The following is a 16393-nucleotide window of genomic DNA, read 5'->3' as shown; positions in this document are numbered from 1 at the left end:
GCCTTAATGTTCCTGTCACTGTGATTCTCCACCAACACTTTAAATTTCTTGAAATGTTCAAATGCCTCAGATTTTAATTTCAAGAAATAAACCCAACTCATTCGAGTGTAGTCATCAGTAAATAGTAAAAAATATCGATTTCCACCAATAGACTCGGTTTGCATTGGCCCACATAAATCAGCATGCACTAACTCCAAAAAATATGACGCTCTCCATGCCTTCCCAGAGGGAAATGGTTGCCTGCATTGTTTACCATACACGCACCCTTCACAAAAGACATGTTCTCCTATTTTTGGCAATCCAACAACCATCTCATTTTGACTTAGGACCTTTAGACTTTTCACATTCAGATGCCCATAACGAAAGTGCCATAGTCTAGTATCATTTTCACTCTTAGCCACCAGTGCACTACCAACATCATTAGACACATCAAGAGGAAACATTTTGTTTTGTGTCATACGAATAAGAGCTATTGTATGACCCGATTTTTTATCAGCAATGGCACAAGTCTTATTATTAAACACAATAGAATATCCACTAGCCATTAATTGACCAACACTTAATAAACTATGGGCTAAGCTAGGCACATATTGCACATCATGTATAAGTTTGACATCACCTTGGATAGTTTTGATAGCCACTGTACCTCGGCCTTCAATAGGGACTTGTTTGTCATCTCCAAGTCGCACTTCTCCTTTTTCCTTCTCATCAAGATCTTTGAACAATGACTTTGACCCGGACATATGGTTTGAGCACCCACTGTCCACGAATCACATTCTTTCATTAGCATCATCAACTACATTTGAGTGTGTCAAGAATAGATTGTTTTCCTCTTCCACTTTTTCTGTGAAATTTGCTTTTTGCTTATCCTTCTGTTTGCTCCAACAGAAAGCTTCTTTGTGCCCATTCTTCTTGCAATAATGGCATTGAATACCATATTTGTTTTGACGTCCCTCATCATGACGTCCTCGTCCTCTACCACTGCCACGACCTCGGCCACGAAATCCACCACGAAATCCACCTCTACAATATCGACCTCCTGAATTTTCAATCTTTCCTCTATAAGAAGACTCTCCTCTCATTTGAAATGCCTTCTCTTCCACCTTATCACAAGGTTTTCTCACCCTTGTTTCATGAGCTAACAAAGAACTCATCAATTCATCAAAGGTGTAAGTTGACAGATCCTTTGACTCCTCAATGGCAGGAACAAGATAATCAAAACTTTCATTCAAACTTCTTAGAACTTTACCCACAACTTGTTCGTTACTAATACTTTCACCATAGGACCCCATTTGACTAACAATTTCAGTCACTCTAGACAAATAATTTTGCACAGTTTCTTTCTCACCCATCATTAATTCAGCGAAACTTCGACGAAGTGTTTGCAATCGTACTTTAATTACTTTCTGATCACCCAAATATTCTTGCTTTAGTATTTCCCATGCTTCATGGGCCGAATTTGCGGCCGAAATCCTCGGAAATATATCATCATCCAACGCTGACTGAATGAAGAACAACGCCTTAGCATCTTTCTTGCGAGTCTCCCTCAGTTGCTGATCGGGCACAACCGGTGCCGGATTCGGTTCAGTATAACCGTTCTTCACCAAATCCCACAATTCTTGGGATTTGAACATAGTCTTCATTTTAAGACTCCATAGATGATATTTTTCTCCCCTGAAATTTGGAATATGTGACTGAGAAGTAGATGTTGTTCCATTGCTTGCCATTTTTTTATTATGTTATGTTTGGGCTGGGATCGAACCTAAGTTATTCTCTGATACCACTTATTGTGGTAAAAGTAAATCAAAGTAAAGACACTGATATTGACAGGAAACGTTGGTTTTTTTTATTGATCAGCACATTGCAAACTAAATACATAACCACACCTTTTATAATGATAAGAATAACTACTTTTCCTAACTGCTAGAAACTGCCATCCATAACTGATAACCATAACTGTCATTATCCTAATCTAATAATAACCAACTCCTAACTTATCCAATATTTACAGAATTTATTGAATCAACTTTCAACACGAACTCCACGTTGAAGGTGCCGGGAAGATGGTTTTTGAACTCTTTTCGTCTCTCTACAAGGAGAAGGCACAAGCAATGGGAATTCCTACCGGAGGATGGGGCCCACCCGCTGCTGGAGCTGGCCCATCAGGTGTGGTGAAGGATGGGGACGAGGCTGCCCAGCCGGAAGTCAAGGATGGTGGCCCGCCGGCGAAACCCAAGGAGGACGACGGTGCAGATGGCGACGGTGGTGCTCCTTCAAAGAAGCCCAAGCTCGAGTGATTTTAGGGTTTGATCGGTTTTTATGTTTCTGCTTATTTTGATGACCTGCAATTTCATGTTTAGGACTTATTAAGCATTCCACTGTTATTTCTATTTTCTGTGTTGTTTGAAACTTATGGTGATTAGTTTTCAAATTTCGGTAATCGTAAAGAATATTCAGTACGATGTTTCTTTAAGTGTTGAAATTATTACTTTATGAATTATTATATTTATGAATAGTAAGCTGGGGAAAATAATGATTTTCGCAAGTAACAAACTTATTCCTACTACCCTAATTGCTAGTATGTACGTATCAAAAAGGAAGGAGTGCGTGTTAATTTTATCGGCAATAATTAAGTCTCGACTCGACTCTTGATTGTGTAGTTGTAAGGTAGTGCCATTTGTACACTTTTAAGCATAACAATTAAATTATAAGTGGATGACCATTATATAGTTATACATTTACACAAAAGAGTATTTCATCCCCCATAAGTTACTGCTCATCATCCCCACAATAAATACATTCATTTTGTTCCAAGTTTCCACCGTTAGGCTTTAGCTCTCTTATTTTTTTTTATCAATCGATTGCTTAGTCGAGGCTAAATCAAGATAGTTCTTCTATTTTAGCTTTATTTTTTAAGGTATAATTACTCATAGAAATCTTAAGTTTGATAATTTAGGTATTTTTGAACTTCTTAATGTAGGTGTATTTGTGATTTATTTCTCGTGATATTATAAAATATACCCATAGCCGAACTCAAAATGGAGGCGGAAAAATTATATTACATAGATAAAATAGATATATACTTTTTTAATACTATATATATATATGAGAAAATATAAATGTACATAAATTATATATATAATATCCTTAAATTTTTTAATTTAATCAAAAATTAGTTTTGTTGTTTTTATTGTATTATATGCAGTAATAAGAAAGAAGTGATATGAAAATTTTATGTCAAATTGTAACATAATTTTGAGCTTGATTCGAATTAATTATATAATATTTAATTTTTTATTTATAAATATTTAAGTTAAAATATTAATTTTTTTTCATAGTGTTAGCAAAATGATTAGCATAAAATTTATTTTAAAAGTCAAATGATATTTTGAAACTTATCAAACATATGCAGTGAAAAGAAGATATTATACCAAGTCTACATTCATTTAAGTACTAGTAAATTTCGTATTTTGGTCTCTTGTTGTGTATTTAAGGGACGGTGGTCATATATCACTACCATATATTCTATCTATTCCATATAAAATGAAACGTTTTTCTTTATGAGTTACTATTTAATAAAAATAAAATGTTTCCTAAAGTGGATATAATATAAGCTCTACTTTTTTCTTCTATTACTTTACTCTCTTTTCATTAACTAACAAAATAACACTACATAAAATTTCATGTAAAAAAACAAATATTTTAAGAGTATATTTTTTAGGATGGAAGGAGTACTATATTCCTTTCCTTTTAAAATTTTAATATTTTAAAATCTTGATTGATCAACCTTCGATTTGATGTTTGAATTTATAAAAGTAGTAGTCCCTCACTCCATTATCCACTATTTGTCTTAGTTTTAAGTTTAGTCTGTCTTTTAGTATTAATTATCTTACTTTATTTTTACTATTCTAGTAATGAATCTCATACTTTCTTTCACATTTATTAAGAGGGAGTAGTAATATTTCTTCCATTTCCTTATAGTTGAGTCATTTTTTCTATTTTGATAAGTTTCCTTATAGTTGAATCATTTCAATATGTAGTAAGCAGTAGTAACACTTTTTTTTTAATTCTTACTCCCTCCGTCCCCAAAGAATATGTACTTTGAGGACGGCACGAGTTTTAATGTAAAATCGGTAAAGTAAGAGAGATGTTGAGTGAAAAAGTAATTAAAGTATTGTTAGTGAAGAATGAGTCTCATCTTATTAGATAGAAAAGATTTTCCAAAATTAGAAAGTGCATATTCCTATGGGACATACTAAAAAGAAAAGAGTGCATATTCTTATGGGACGGATGAAGTATTATATTCTTTCTTATGTTTTTATTTATCTATTTAATATGGAGTGCTAAACATCTTTTCTTAAACTTCGTGCCAAAAAATTTTACATACTAACTGATAGAGTATTCAACAAGCAAATGCTATGTCTTTATAAAACTGATAGAGTATTCAACAAGCAAATGCTATGTCTTTATATAATGGGACACAATAACAAGCAAATGCTATGTCGTTATATAATGGGACACAAAAACCCGTAATCCTCCATATCAGCATCTGCACCATATTATTATACGATTAAAACAAATGGCCTGATTGAGTAAAGAAAGGATCAAAACCTAGAATTTTCGCATTACCTGAACCCATCGCGATTTAGTATCCTTTTCTACCGAAAATTTCGTGTAAACCCAGAGTGTGTCAGAGCTTTGATTGAATTGGGTTTTCCAGATAATACGAAGAGCACTAATTGGGCTTTAGATCTTCAATTAATTCACGTATTGGGCCATCCTACTTTTTTCAATCAAATTCGATATGCACAATTTTAGTGGATGAATTTGGAGCTTTCAATTTACTTGCCATAAGTGTAGAACTGTGGGCCTTGTAAGCCCATTGTTCTCGAAAAATAAATCTAGTTGAAATCAGGGGATGCATGACTCAATTTAGGATAATGATGGATTATTCACTAATTTTTTTAAAGATAATTAATTATGGTTTTCGTGTATTCTATGGTAACTCGAATTAAAATAAATATAATTAATTATAGTTTTCATTTATTCCATGATAACTCGAATTTGTTATCAATTGATAGAGGAGATTGCTCAGTTTCTTCACTTCTCTTTTTGTCTTAAACACTCTTTTTTTTAATAGCATTGTATATCAAAAGCTGAAAGATAAGCTATAAATTACACGTAATAGACAGCATCCACTAAAGCTCACATATAAATTAATAAATATACTAAACTCATGTTTTGTATATTTTGTAGGTGGGTTTGATATGGATTGGGTCATTTTATCTCCTCTAAACCCATGTTTTGTAGCAGGATTATTTTCAAAAAAAGCCCAACTCACCAGTTAAATTTATCCAGCCCAATGCATATTCCTTCTTAGGGATTGATAGAAATAAAATATGGGCACTGTAAAGAGGGAGTAGTATTTGATAATCACAAACCCAATAGCTGCTGCGTTTCCGTCCCCAAATATCTGACGCTAATGGAAAAGGGCTCCGACAGAAAACCGCCCCTTCCTCCCCGTCGTCGTCAAAGGTCAAATTGGTCTTCTACCACATACCTATCTCCCTCTCACCCTCTCTTTTTTTTTTGTGCAGAATGGATGAGAAGGCCTCCGCCGCCGCCAGAAAACCGCCCCTCCCTCCCCGTCGTCAAAGGTCAAATCGGCGATGCCTTTCCCTTAACGTTTACATACCCATCTCTCTCATCTCTTACTTTCCCCTGCAGAGTGGATGCAAAGGGTTCCGCCGCCGCCAGAAACCCGCCCCTCCCTCTTCGTCGAAAAAGGTTTAATCCAATTATAACTAATTTACCCACCTCTCTCATTATCTCTTGCTTCCTCCCCGTCAAAGCTCAAATCGGCCTCACATAATTGGCCATCTCTCTAATTATCTCTTTTTTTTTGGGCAGAAAATCGGGTGAAACACCAGATCGTTCTTTGGTTGCCGATCAGCTGCGCCTTAGGGATAGATATGTCAAAATCACATCTAAGATATGTGTATCAAGGGTGAGGGATATGTACAATGTGCGAGCAGACTGGCCCGATGATTTTAATGTTGATTTAGCTCTATACTTGATAACCAAGGTTCAATCTATTGAGCATGATCATCATGATCAGGCTGCCTTATCCCTCCTAAAGGATGGTCCTTTACGTATATGGTTTCCCTTCTTCCGGGACTTCGCACTATCGCTCCTTTCCCTCTGCAAGGTCGACGGAAATTTGTGGGCTGATCGTTTGACTCAGCATCTCATTCAATATATTGGAATGAAGCTTCAGTCATCCACCAAGCAACCTGACGCTGATGCTGATGCTGACGATGCTAGCCCCTCAAAGAAACTCAAGGGATCATAGATTTTGATCAAATATGTAGTAGTAATTTTCTTGTGGCTATCTATCTTGACAATGTTATCTTCTATTAGGTTCCTACTCATCTTCGGTATTTTGATTCTCTATTACTTTGTATGGTGGGTGCATTTTCTATCTATATATGATCGTCCTTTAATTCTTGAAGAGCAACTCTAGTTTTAGGAACTTACCTTTTTAGTTGCTCTGTATCTGATTTATAAAGAGAGAAAGTTGATTTCTTTAATTGCTCTCTATGTCTCTCCATCTGTTTGCTGCCTTCATTGGCACCGCAGAAATGGAGGAAACTACACAATGGCTATTCAATAAATCTACTAGGACATACTTAGTAGATTTAACTTAAATAAATTCTAGTTTGCCTGTTGTAAAGAGAAGAATCTACAACATAGAAGCAGACATTGCTTCTTGCAGCAAACAAATGAAGCAAACGAGTCTTCTAGATACACATTTTTCCTACTCGTTCAAGATTTTCAACTTTATTCTCTCCTGAGGCAAGCTTTGCTGAGCTTGGACCTCTACATGGTGTCGTAATTTCGTCAACACTGCATATTGTAGTTAGTGAAAAATCCCTGTTTTTTTTGCTCTAAAATCTTTATCGTCATCGAGTTTTGGAGAAGTCTATGGAAATATTCAATTGTTACATATTGAAAATATTTGGAAGGCTCCTGCTTTCGTTCCTATGGATGATTCTGCATAATTATTAAAATAAAAAGCTCCGCTAGTATGCAAGAAATGAAGTAGCAGTGCCTGGTTCATTTAAAGATGTACTTACTCAATCCCGGCCAGCAGGATCAGGTATGATATGTCTGTTTGTTTATCCAGTTATAAGTACTGTCCACGTTGTGAATGTTTTTCATGATTTATGAGCCGGGATTACACTACTATTTAGTGGTTGGCAGGTAAACACCCTCGCTCTCAAGTTTGATTTCTCGATCCTTGGAAGCTGAAGCAGTTAACACAAAATCTCTGTTGCCTAGAACTCATTTCGCATGCGAAACTTCCAAGGAATCATTATCTTTAAATGACGTACAAGGGTCATGTGGACAAGAAAGATGCTGTGATCTATGCAGAGAGCATTGTAGAATCATCAAGCATTAACATGAAGCAGACATCCTCCGAAATCTCTAGAGAGAATGACCTGCCAAGGGAGAAACCTCCTCTGACTAAATCTAAGCCTTTTTCCCTTCAGTCTTCGAATTCTGAGATTTCCTTCTTAAATTCATGGAGTAATGCCCTGATCTTCAAGAAGGATTTGAAATTAATTCAGACGTAACAGATGTATTGATGGTTTCCAGTGTCAATATGCTTGAGTCACATAGTCCTGGAAGAAATATTGACAGGGCTTCTGGAGGTTCAAGACCAGATAGCCTTGCAAGTGGCTATGGAGGATGAGGATAAACGGAACCAATTTCCAGGCCCATGATACGGTCAACGGCTGGAAGGTATACAGCCGCCGAGGAAGTAGGAAGGCAGTTGGGGGAAGCGAGAAAATCAAGGAAGCAGGCACGGCGAAGCAGCAGATCGAGGAGTAGATCGAGTAAATCATGGAGTTCCTATTTTTATGCATTCTAGTTATTTACTTTACAGTATAAATAAGTGTAAGCTAGGAAGATAGATCAATTGTTTTGGAAGACTTGGTCGTAGGCCTCTGCAGAGGATTGTTATTTCTCTATATTCTCTTCAATAAAAGTGATCGTTCCCCTCTTTATCTTTAGTTGCAGCTTGTGGTTTGATTAGTGACAATCAGGAGAGCATAACTCGTGCTCCCTGACTTCCATCCGCCTTTCACTCCTAACAATTGGTGCGGTGAACGATGGTGAACTCTCAAGCGGACACGCGACTGGATGAATTGGAGAAGGCAACGGAGGATTTGCAGCAGGGTAGACTCATGTTGGACGCGGCAGTGAAGGAGCTGAATGCCCAGTTCCGCCGCACTGATGATCAGGTGACGGAGGTACGAACAGAACTGAGCGCCATGCTCTAGAAGATGCGCGCGGGTTTCGCTTCACTGAAACTCAAGGACACTTCCAACCCCGACGACGGATCCACCTCAGCGGATCAGGGGTCAAAGACGGCAACCACCGGTGGGGCTTCGGCGTCGCCCATGCCCACCTTTGATGGCTCGGACGCCCTCGCATGGCTTGCACGGGCGGAGCAATACTTTTTGATCTCGGGAACCTCTTCCGAGGACCGGGTTGGCATCGCAATGCCCTCCCTTGGTACCAGTTGCTGAGACATCGGGTTCCAGATCTGACGTGGGCTCGCTTCGCAAGGGAGTTGATGAAACGTTTTGGCGGCACTGGGGCGTTAAATGAGTATGAAGCATTCGCCGCAGTCCGCCACACTGGCTCTCTGACAGAATTCGTGGCGGTTTTTTAGGCGCGCCTCGCGCAGGTTCCGGACATCTCGTGTCCGCAGTACTTGGGATTCTTCATGGCAGCACTCTGCCCGGAGGTCCGTCTACAAATGAAGGCCTCCAAAATCACTACCTATGAGGATGCGGTCGAATTGGCGCTAGATATAGACATGATGGCGTCCACCCAACCCCAGCGACCCGCGCCTTCCCAATCACCCACCCAGGCACACCCGTATACAGCTCACTCAACCCGTTCTGTCTCAAAGGGGTAACGGCTCCACACGTCGCGCAGCGGGAATTTGCAGGGACGTGTCTCTAACATTGGAGAATGAGGAATTTGTGGTGTCTTGCTAAGTTTTTTCCCCTCCGGAACATCGACGTCATTCTGGGTGTCGCATGGCTCGCCTCCTTCGGCTATGCCATGGCAAATTGGCAGCGATCGTCCATGGATTTCACAGTAAACGGCCGCCCCGTTTCACTCAAGGGCGACCCGCATTTCATGCGCTGGGCTTGCTCCACCCAGGATCTCCGTTGCCTCGAGGAAGGAGACTGTTGCTGGGTCCTCTACGGAATGGAGAAAGCGACTGTGGCAGAGCCTTTCGGGATCATCTCGGCCCTGTCCTCGGCGGCCCGGTCGCAACTGCTCAAATTGATCGAAGAATTTCCAGCGATCACAAGGGAGACCACGGGACTGCCCCCCACCGCCGCACTGACCACAGGATATCCCTCCTCCCAGGCACCAACCCCGTTTCTGTCCGCCCCTATCGGTATAACCACTTGCAGAAAGATGAAATGGAGAAGCTCATCGCCGAGATGTTGACCTCCGGAGTGATTCAACCGAGCACTAGCCCTTTTTCTAGCCTGGTCCTCCTCGTCCGCAAGAAAGATGGTTCATGGAGGTTTTGCGTAGACTATAGGGAGCTTAACAAACGGACGGTACCGGACAAATATCCTATTCCAGGAATTACTCGACGAATTACATGGGGCCAGGTGGTTTAGCAAAATCGATCTGAAGGCAGGATACCACCAGATTCGGGTGGCACCCGACGACGTTCCCAAAACAGCTTTTTGGACCCACTTCGACCATTACGAGTTCCTTGTTATGCCATTCGGCCTCACCAACGCTCCAGCCACATTCCAAAGTCTGATGAACGACATCTTCCGACCGACACTTCAGAAATTTGTTTAGGTGTTTTTTGACGACATCCTCGTCTATAGCGCGACATGAGCAGATCATATGCACCACCTCCGCCAGGTTTTCGAGGCCCTTAATAATCATACCCTCGTCGTCAACGCAAAGAAGTGTCTTCTAGGTCGGGCTAGCGTCGAATATCTCGGTCACATCGTGTCCTTTGAAGGAGTTAAAATGGACCCCGCCAAGATCTCGGCCGTCCTCCGCTGGCCGACTCCAACATCCTTAAAGAGTGTTCGAGGGTTCCTTGGGTTAACAGGTTACTACCGCCATTTTATCCGGGACTACGGCAAGATTGCGGCCCAGTTGACGGAGCTCCTGAAGAAGCCACTGGCACCCCAACCCAAAGCTGCCTGAATTTGGCCGACGGCAATGGCCTCCGCCTTCGACGCTCTCAAATCAACATTGACATCAGCACCGCTCCTCAGGATGCCGAATTTCACGAAGGAATTCGTAATAGAGTGCGACGCCTCGGGCAGGGGCCTTGGGGCAGTTTTAATGCAGGACCGTCAGCTGGTGGCCTATTTCAGCAATACTTTATCCTCTCGTTGGTTAGCCAAGTCAGCGTACTAGAAGGAACCCATGGCCCTCGTCCTCGCAATCCATCATTGGCTCTCTTACTTGTTGGGTCGCCGCTTCGTAGTACACACGGATCAGCGTAGTCTGCGCCAACTACTAGCCCATCCCCTAGCTAATCCGGCGCAACAAAACTGGGCGGCAAAACTCTTATGCTACGACTTCGCCATCGTTTACAAGGAGGGCAAGTTAAATAGGGCGGCCGACGCGCTATCTCGGCGAGACAAGGAGGCGCTGGAACTCTCGGCCATTTCAATTCCGTCATGGCCAGAGTGGTCGTCGGTCTAGGAGACTCTACCGTCCGACCCGGCCCTCGCTAAGATCAAGACCGCTTTGGAAGCCGGCCAGCCGACTTTCCCACAATACGAGTTGATTCATGGAACTTTGTTCTACAATGGGAGGATAGTCGTTCCGCTCCTCCCTAGATTCCAAGGTTGCTTGCCGAGTTCCATATCACACCTACAGGGGGCCATTCGGAGGCTTACCGTACGTATCGCCGGATTGCCTCAAACGTTTACTGGCCCAGAATGATGAAACAAGTCACCAATTTCGTCGCGGCATGCGCGACGTGTCAGAGGCATAAGACCGAGATAGTCGTTTCGCCCCGTTCTCCCTGGATTCCAAGGTTGTTTGCCGAGTTCCATATCACACCTACAGGGGGCCATTCGGGGGCTTACCGTACGTATCGCCGGATTGCCTCAAACGTTTACTGGCCCGGAATGATGAAACAAGTCACCAATTTCGTCGCGGCATGCTCGACGTGTCAGAGGCATAAGACCGAGACCAAGTCTCCAGCCGGTCTCCTGCAGCCCTTACCGATTCCGGATCAGATTTGGGAGGATATCAGCATGGATTTTGTTTCTGGGCTGCCGAGAGCGGGGGGTCTCGACTGCATTTTTGTCGTCGTCGATCGCCTTTCAAAATACGCTCACTTCATCGGCCTTAGACACCCCTTCACGGCCCGGCAGGTAGCGGAATTGTTCACAGGTGAGGTGGTTCGCCTTCATGGAATTCATAGGTCGATCGTATCGGATCGCGACCCTGTCTTCCACAGTTCTTTTTGGAAGGAGCTGTTTCGTGCCACAGGTACCACACTTAAGATGAGTTCCGCTTACCACCCCGAAACCGACGGCCAGACGGAGGTTTTAAACCAGTGCTTGCAGACATATTTGCGTTGTTTTTCATCTGACCGGCCGAAGCAGTGGAACAAATGGCTAGCATGGGCGGAATACTGTTACAAACAAGCGCTCACTCAGCTTCAGGCATGACCCCGTTCGAGGCAGTGTACGGTCGCCCCCGCCCACTTGCACGCTTTTCTTCTAGGGGAGGTTCGGGCACAGTCTGTTCTGGACACTCTTCGCTCTCGCGATGAGGTGTTGGAGCTACTGCACCATCACTTAAGGCGTGCCCAGGAACGTATGAGAGCTTCCGCAAACAAGCAGCGCCGGGACGTCGAATTCAGTGTGGGTGATATGGTCTATTTAAGGTTCCGCCCCCACCGTCAGTCCTCACTCTTCACTGCCCGCAACAGGAAGTTGGCCCCTCGATTTTTTGGCCCCTTTAGAGTCGAAGCTCGCATTGGAACGACGGCTTATCGCCTGCAGCTTCCCGACTCGGCCCGCATCCACCCGGTGTTCCACGTCTCACTCCTCAAACGTGCCATTGGAGAGGCACCGGTGGAGGCCACGCTTCCTGACGGCCTCATCAATGCTGACCCTCTTTTCCTTCTCGACAAGGTGCTGGCGAGGCGAACTGAGCTGAGGGAGGGCGAACCCGTCGAGCATGTCCTCATTAGATGTGTTCGATTAGAGGACGATGACGCCACTTGGATGGATGAGGCAGATGTAAGAGGCCAGTTTCCATTTTTCAGCCTTGCGGACAAGGCTGTTTCGTCGACCGGGGCAATTGATACGGTCAACGGCTGGAAGGTATACAGCCGCCGAGGAAGTAGGAATGCAGTTGGGGGAAGCGAGAAAATCAAGGAAACAGGCACGGTGAAGCAGTAGATCGAGGAGTAGATCGAGTAAATCATGGAGTTCCTATTTTTATGCATTCCAGTTATTTACTTTACAGTATAAATAAGTGTAAGCTAGGGAGTTCAGAATATCGTGGATAGATCAATTGTTTTGGACGACTTGGTCGTAGGCCTCTGCGGAGGATTGTTATTTCTCTATATTCTCTTCAATAAAAGTGATCGTTCCCCTCTTTATCTGTAGTTGCAGCTTGTGGTTTGATTAGTGACAATCAGGAGAGCACAACTCGTGCTCCCTGACTTTCATCCACCTTTCACTCCTAACAGCCCACTTATGTCAGGGCGAGGAGATATGGGTGCAGATATTGGATATGCGAATAATGTTGTTGGTTTTTGACCTAGTCATGTAGGTAATTGTGGTGTTCTAAGGAATCCACGGCCTCAAACACCCATGCATGGTGGGGGCATCCTCTCGGGGCCAATGCAGTCCCTTGGTCCTCAGGGAGTATTGCAAAGAAATAACTCTGAATTGGATTGATGGCAGCGGGGAACTGCTTTCCAGAAAGGTCTGATGCCTTCTCCTCAGACACCAACTGTAATTATGCGCTTAGCTGAGAAGAAGTAAGTAGGTAAGGTTACTAATGATGAAGAAGAGGAACAGATACAGTTGAAGGGCATATTGAACAAACTCACATCTCAAAAATTTGAGAAACTGTTCCTGCAAGTTCAGCAAGTCAATGTCGATAGTCATCTTGCAGACTTTGGATAAAGCTCTGATGGAGCATACCTTCTGTGAGATGTATGCCGACTCCTTGTTTCACCTTGCTGCGGTCTTGCCAGAATTGACACTTTCGAGAAATTACGCTTGAACAAATGGCAGAAAGAACTTTAGAGAGGAGAAGGAGAAGAACAAGAGGCAAATGAAGCTGATGAAGGGGATAGGAAACAGACAGAAGAAGAGACTGCGTGTTGGGTAATATTAGACTAATTGGAGAATTATGCAAGAAGATGTTGACTGAAAGAATAATGCTCGAGTGCATTGGTAAATTGATGGGTCAGTATCAGAATACTGGTGAAGAAAACATAGAAGCTCTGTGAAAATTAATGAGCACAATGATGTAATGATAGATCATCCCAAAGCGAAGGACCGCACGATGCTTATTTGATATCATTACCCAACTATCCAATAACATGAAGCTGTAAGATTCATGCTGACAGATTCTATTGATCTGAGAAAGGATAAGTGGTAGCAGCGGAGGAAAGTTGAAGGTCTGAAAAAGATTGAGGAGGTACACAGGGACGCTGCGCAAGAACGGCTAGCTCAAACTAGCAGACTTGGTCGTTTCAATCAGACAGGGTCTGTCTATGTATTTTGCTCCTAAAACTCCTAGTATGTTTTCTCCTCCAGGTCAAACTAGCAGACTTGGTCGTTTCATTGTACAGATGTATGTATTATTGCTTGGCATCCCTGAGCACTTTGATATGGCATTTATGGAATTGGAGCATTGCCTTATGACCTATCTAGTCCTGCACTGTCTCTTTAACATATAGAGTGGTTGTATTGTGTTAAAAGTATGCATGGTGGTTTACAGTGGATTCCTTGATCACCCTAAAAAATATTAGATCCTAGTCAGTTTGAACTTTGAACACTGTAAAGCTAATATGGGTAATACACTACTGCCTTAATCTCAAACTACTTGAAATTTTGATATTGAACTCATAACATGACCAAAAGAGAAATGATAGATATCAGTGGCCATGGTGTGTTCAGGAACATTAACTATTGAAAATATTTGGTTGGATGTAGAGCATATGCAGTTGGCGAGATTTCGTGATTAGATGATTATGTTTTTAATTTTTTTTTGCATTAAATTTCACCCTTATTCTGTGTGATTCTGCATATGCATTTGGTGAGATTATACCTGGTCGCGAACAATAATAGAGACAGTGAGGAGGTCTCAGCTTCTAATGTTTTCCTGCAGAAGGTATTTATCACCTAATTCTCTCATGTGGAATGTTCATCAGATGTGTCGGTAATCGGTATACCATGCATTTAACTCGTCTAAACAACACTACACAAGTAGTAATATATTTTGTATGTATTTGTTTTGGTAGTATGTTGAGTTCTTGCATTCTGGTAAAATATTAATATGTCAAATGGCAGTCGATTAATATGTGCTGCATCGTTTGTAACTGATGGTATTTTTTACTTTTGGTTACTCACAGACGGTATTCTGTTTACAGGACTCCGGACAATGTTATCTCCACTCCGCCCACCAATGGAACGATTCTTGAAAGAATTATGCATAAAAGCAACATGGATATTGCAAGGTAAAATCAGTGGGATATTCTAGGGGGTAATCCATGTATCTCATGCTTTTAAATGTGGGGATAACATTCAACTCTTCTTCCGGGAACAGGAGCTTTGGCCATCCTGGCCACTTTGCTGTCTCTGTATACTAGTCCCGAAAAGATGTTATAACTAGTCCATTTCATGCTTGAAAACAGTTATGATCGCGATGATTAGCTAGGTATCCCACTTTGATAGTTATAGTTAGCAGGTGCTTTCTTTGTTGCCTTCTGCTACACTGCAAGATACAGATGCTTAAATGCTTTTGTTGTGTTGTCCTAGTATCGTCTTTTACGATCACCAACAATTTACGTGCTTTCTTAGTAGTTGAGCTTCCTGATGCATCGACATCCTTTGGTTCAATTTTTTGAAAGCTCTACATTCTATCTGAATGCGGACAGGTTGAGGAGCGTTCTATTCCGATTGAAGAACTACTTCAGGCAGACGAAGTTCTCTGCACTGGAACTGCAGTTTGTGTTCCTCCTGTAGAAGTATTACATATACTAGGGTAACAGGTAATTTCTAACTCCTAAGGCTGCAGTGCTGTAAGTATTAATTGCTTAGCTGCAATTGATAATTCAAGTTGAAGCATGAAATCAAGCTGCATTGGCTAAGAACACTCAGGAGCCGTCAGATGCGAGGCGGAGCAGACTTTTAATCCTGGCCGTAGGATTTGATTTTTTTGGTTAAATTCGTTAGGCGCTAGTTTAAATAGAAGAGAAAGAGGGAAATTGTTTTTCATTCCCTGCAAATTCGATTCTGTACAATTCCACTCAAGAAATAAAAGTTTCTCTTCAAATTTCCAAAACACTTTGTCACCTACAATTCAACTTCATCTCCGGTTTCTTTACAAGTGGCGCCGTCTCTGGGGAACAACCAAGTATGCCGCATTGAAGGAGTAGGCAAGATCCGTTTCAGACTGGCTAACCAGTCCTCAGCCATCCTTAGTGAAGTGAGATACATTCCAGAGGTAAAAAGAAATTTGATATCTCTGGGTATGTTGGAAAGAAAGGGATGCTCTTTTCATTCTTCTAATGGAGTTATGGAGGTGAAGAGAAATGGGGTGGTTGTGATGAAGGGTAGGAGAAATGGGAGCCTGTATTACCTGTGTGGATCAGCTGTGGTGTCAGATGATCAGGTGAATGTGATTAAGAATGAATCTTGTGACCTTTGGCATAGGAGGCTGGGGCATCCGGCCATTGGTAGTATTAAGGAGTTGGTTAAAAGAGAGGTCATCTCTAGCAGTGATGAGGGGCCTGCAAGATCTTGTGATGATTGCATAATGGGAAAAGCTAAGAAACTTCCATTCCAGAAAGGTACACACACATCAACTTCCCCATTGGATTATGTACATAGTGATCTATGGGGACCCTCCCCTGTGATGTCTATAGGTGGAGGCAAATACTATATGACAGTAATAGATGACTATTCAAAGAAATTTTGGGTGTTCATTCTAAAAGATAAGTCTGAAGCTCTGTCAAAATTCAAGGAATGGTGCTCTATCGTTGAGAAAGAAAAGGGGTGTGTGGTTAAATGTCTAAGGACTGATAATGGGTTGGAGTTTGTATCCAAAGAGTTTGGAG

At 42.1% G+C, this 16393-nt stretch overlaps 1 protein-coding gene across 4 annotated transcripts; it reads left to right on the top strand.

Annotated features, from left to right (window-relative positions):
• The first annotated feature begins 5401 nt into the window (after positions 1-5401).
• On the top strand, positions 5402-15600 carry LOC121762295. 4 transcript variants are annotated; one of them, XR_006042187.1, is made up of 6 exons: positions 5402-5535; positions 5598-5657; positions 5728-5787; positions 5911-7159; positions 7264-14791; positions 15212-15600. XR_006042187.1 is itself a non-coding variant. In XM_042158127.1 (4 exons), exons 1-4 carry the CDS (start codon positions 5483-5485, stop codon positions 6350-6352), a joined length of 615 nt encoding a protein of 204 aa, XP_042014061.1. In that variant the 5' UTR covers positions 5408-5482; the 3' UTR covers positions 6353-6511. The 4 variants fall into 4 exon arrangements, 1 of the variants encoding a protein (XP_042014061.1); XR_006042186.1 differs by having other exon boundaries at positions 7254-14791; XR_006042185.1 differs by having other exon boundaries at positions 5911-14445; positions 14705-14791; positions 15212-15599.
• Positions 15601-16393: the final 793 nt, after the last annotated feature.

Source organism: Salvia splendens, chromosome 13, assembly GCF_004379255.2.
Source record: "Salvia splendens isolate huo1 chromosome 13, SspV2, whole genome shotgun sequence".
Lineage (NCBI taxonomy): Eukaryota > Viridiplantae > Streptophyta > Magnoliopsida > Lamiales > Lamiaceae > Salvia > Salvia splendens.
The sequence above is the reverse complement of the archived record's forward strand: the minus strand, read 5'-3'. Positions and strand labels throughout refer to the sequence as shown.

Coding starts and splice junctions, on each gene's coding strand:
- LOC121762295 (XM_042158127.1), top strand. CDS start 5,483: ATGGAAAAGGGCTCCGACAGAAAACCGCCCCTTCCTCCCCGTCGTCGT. Junction 5,536..5,597: donor CCTCCCCGTCGTCGTCAAAG/GTCAAATTGGTC, acceptor TTTTTTGTGCAG/AATGGATGAGAAGGCCTCCG. Junction 5,658..5,727: donor CTCCCTCCCCGTCGTCAAAG/GTCAAATCGGCG, acceptor TTTCCCCTGCAG/AGTGGATGCAAAGGGTTCCG.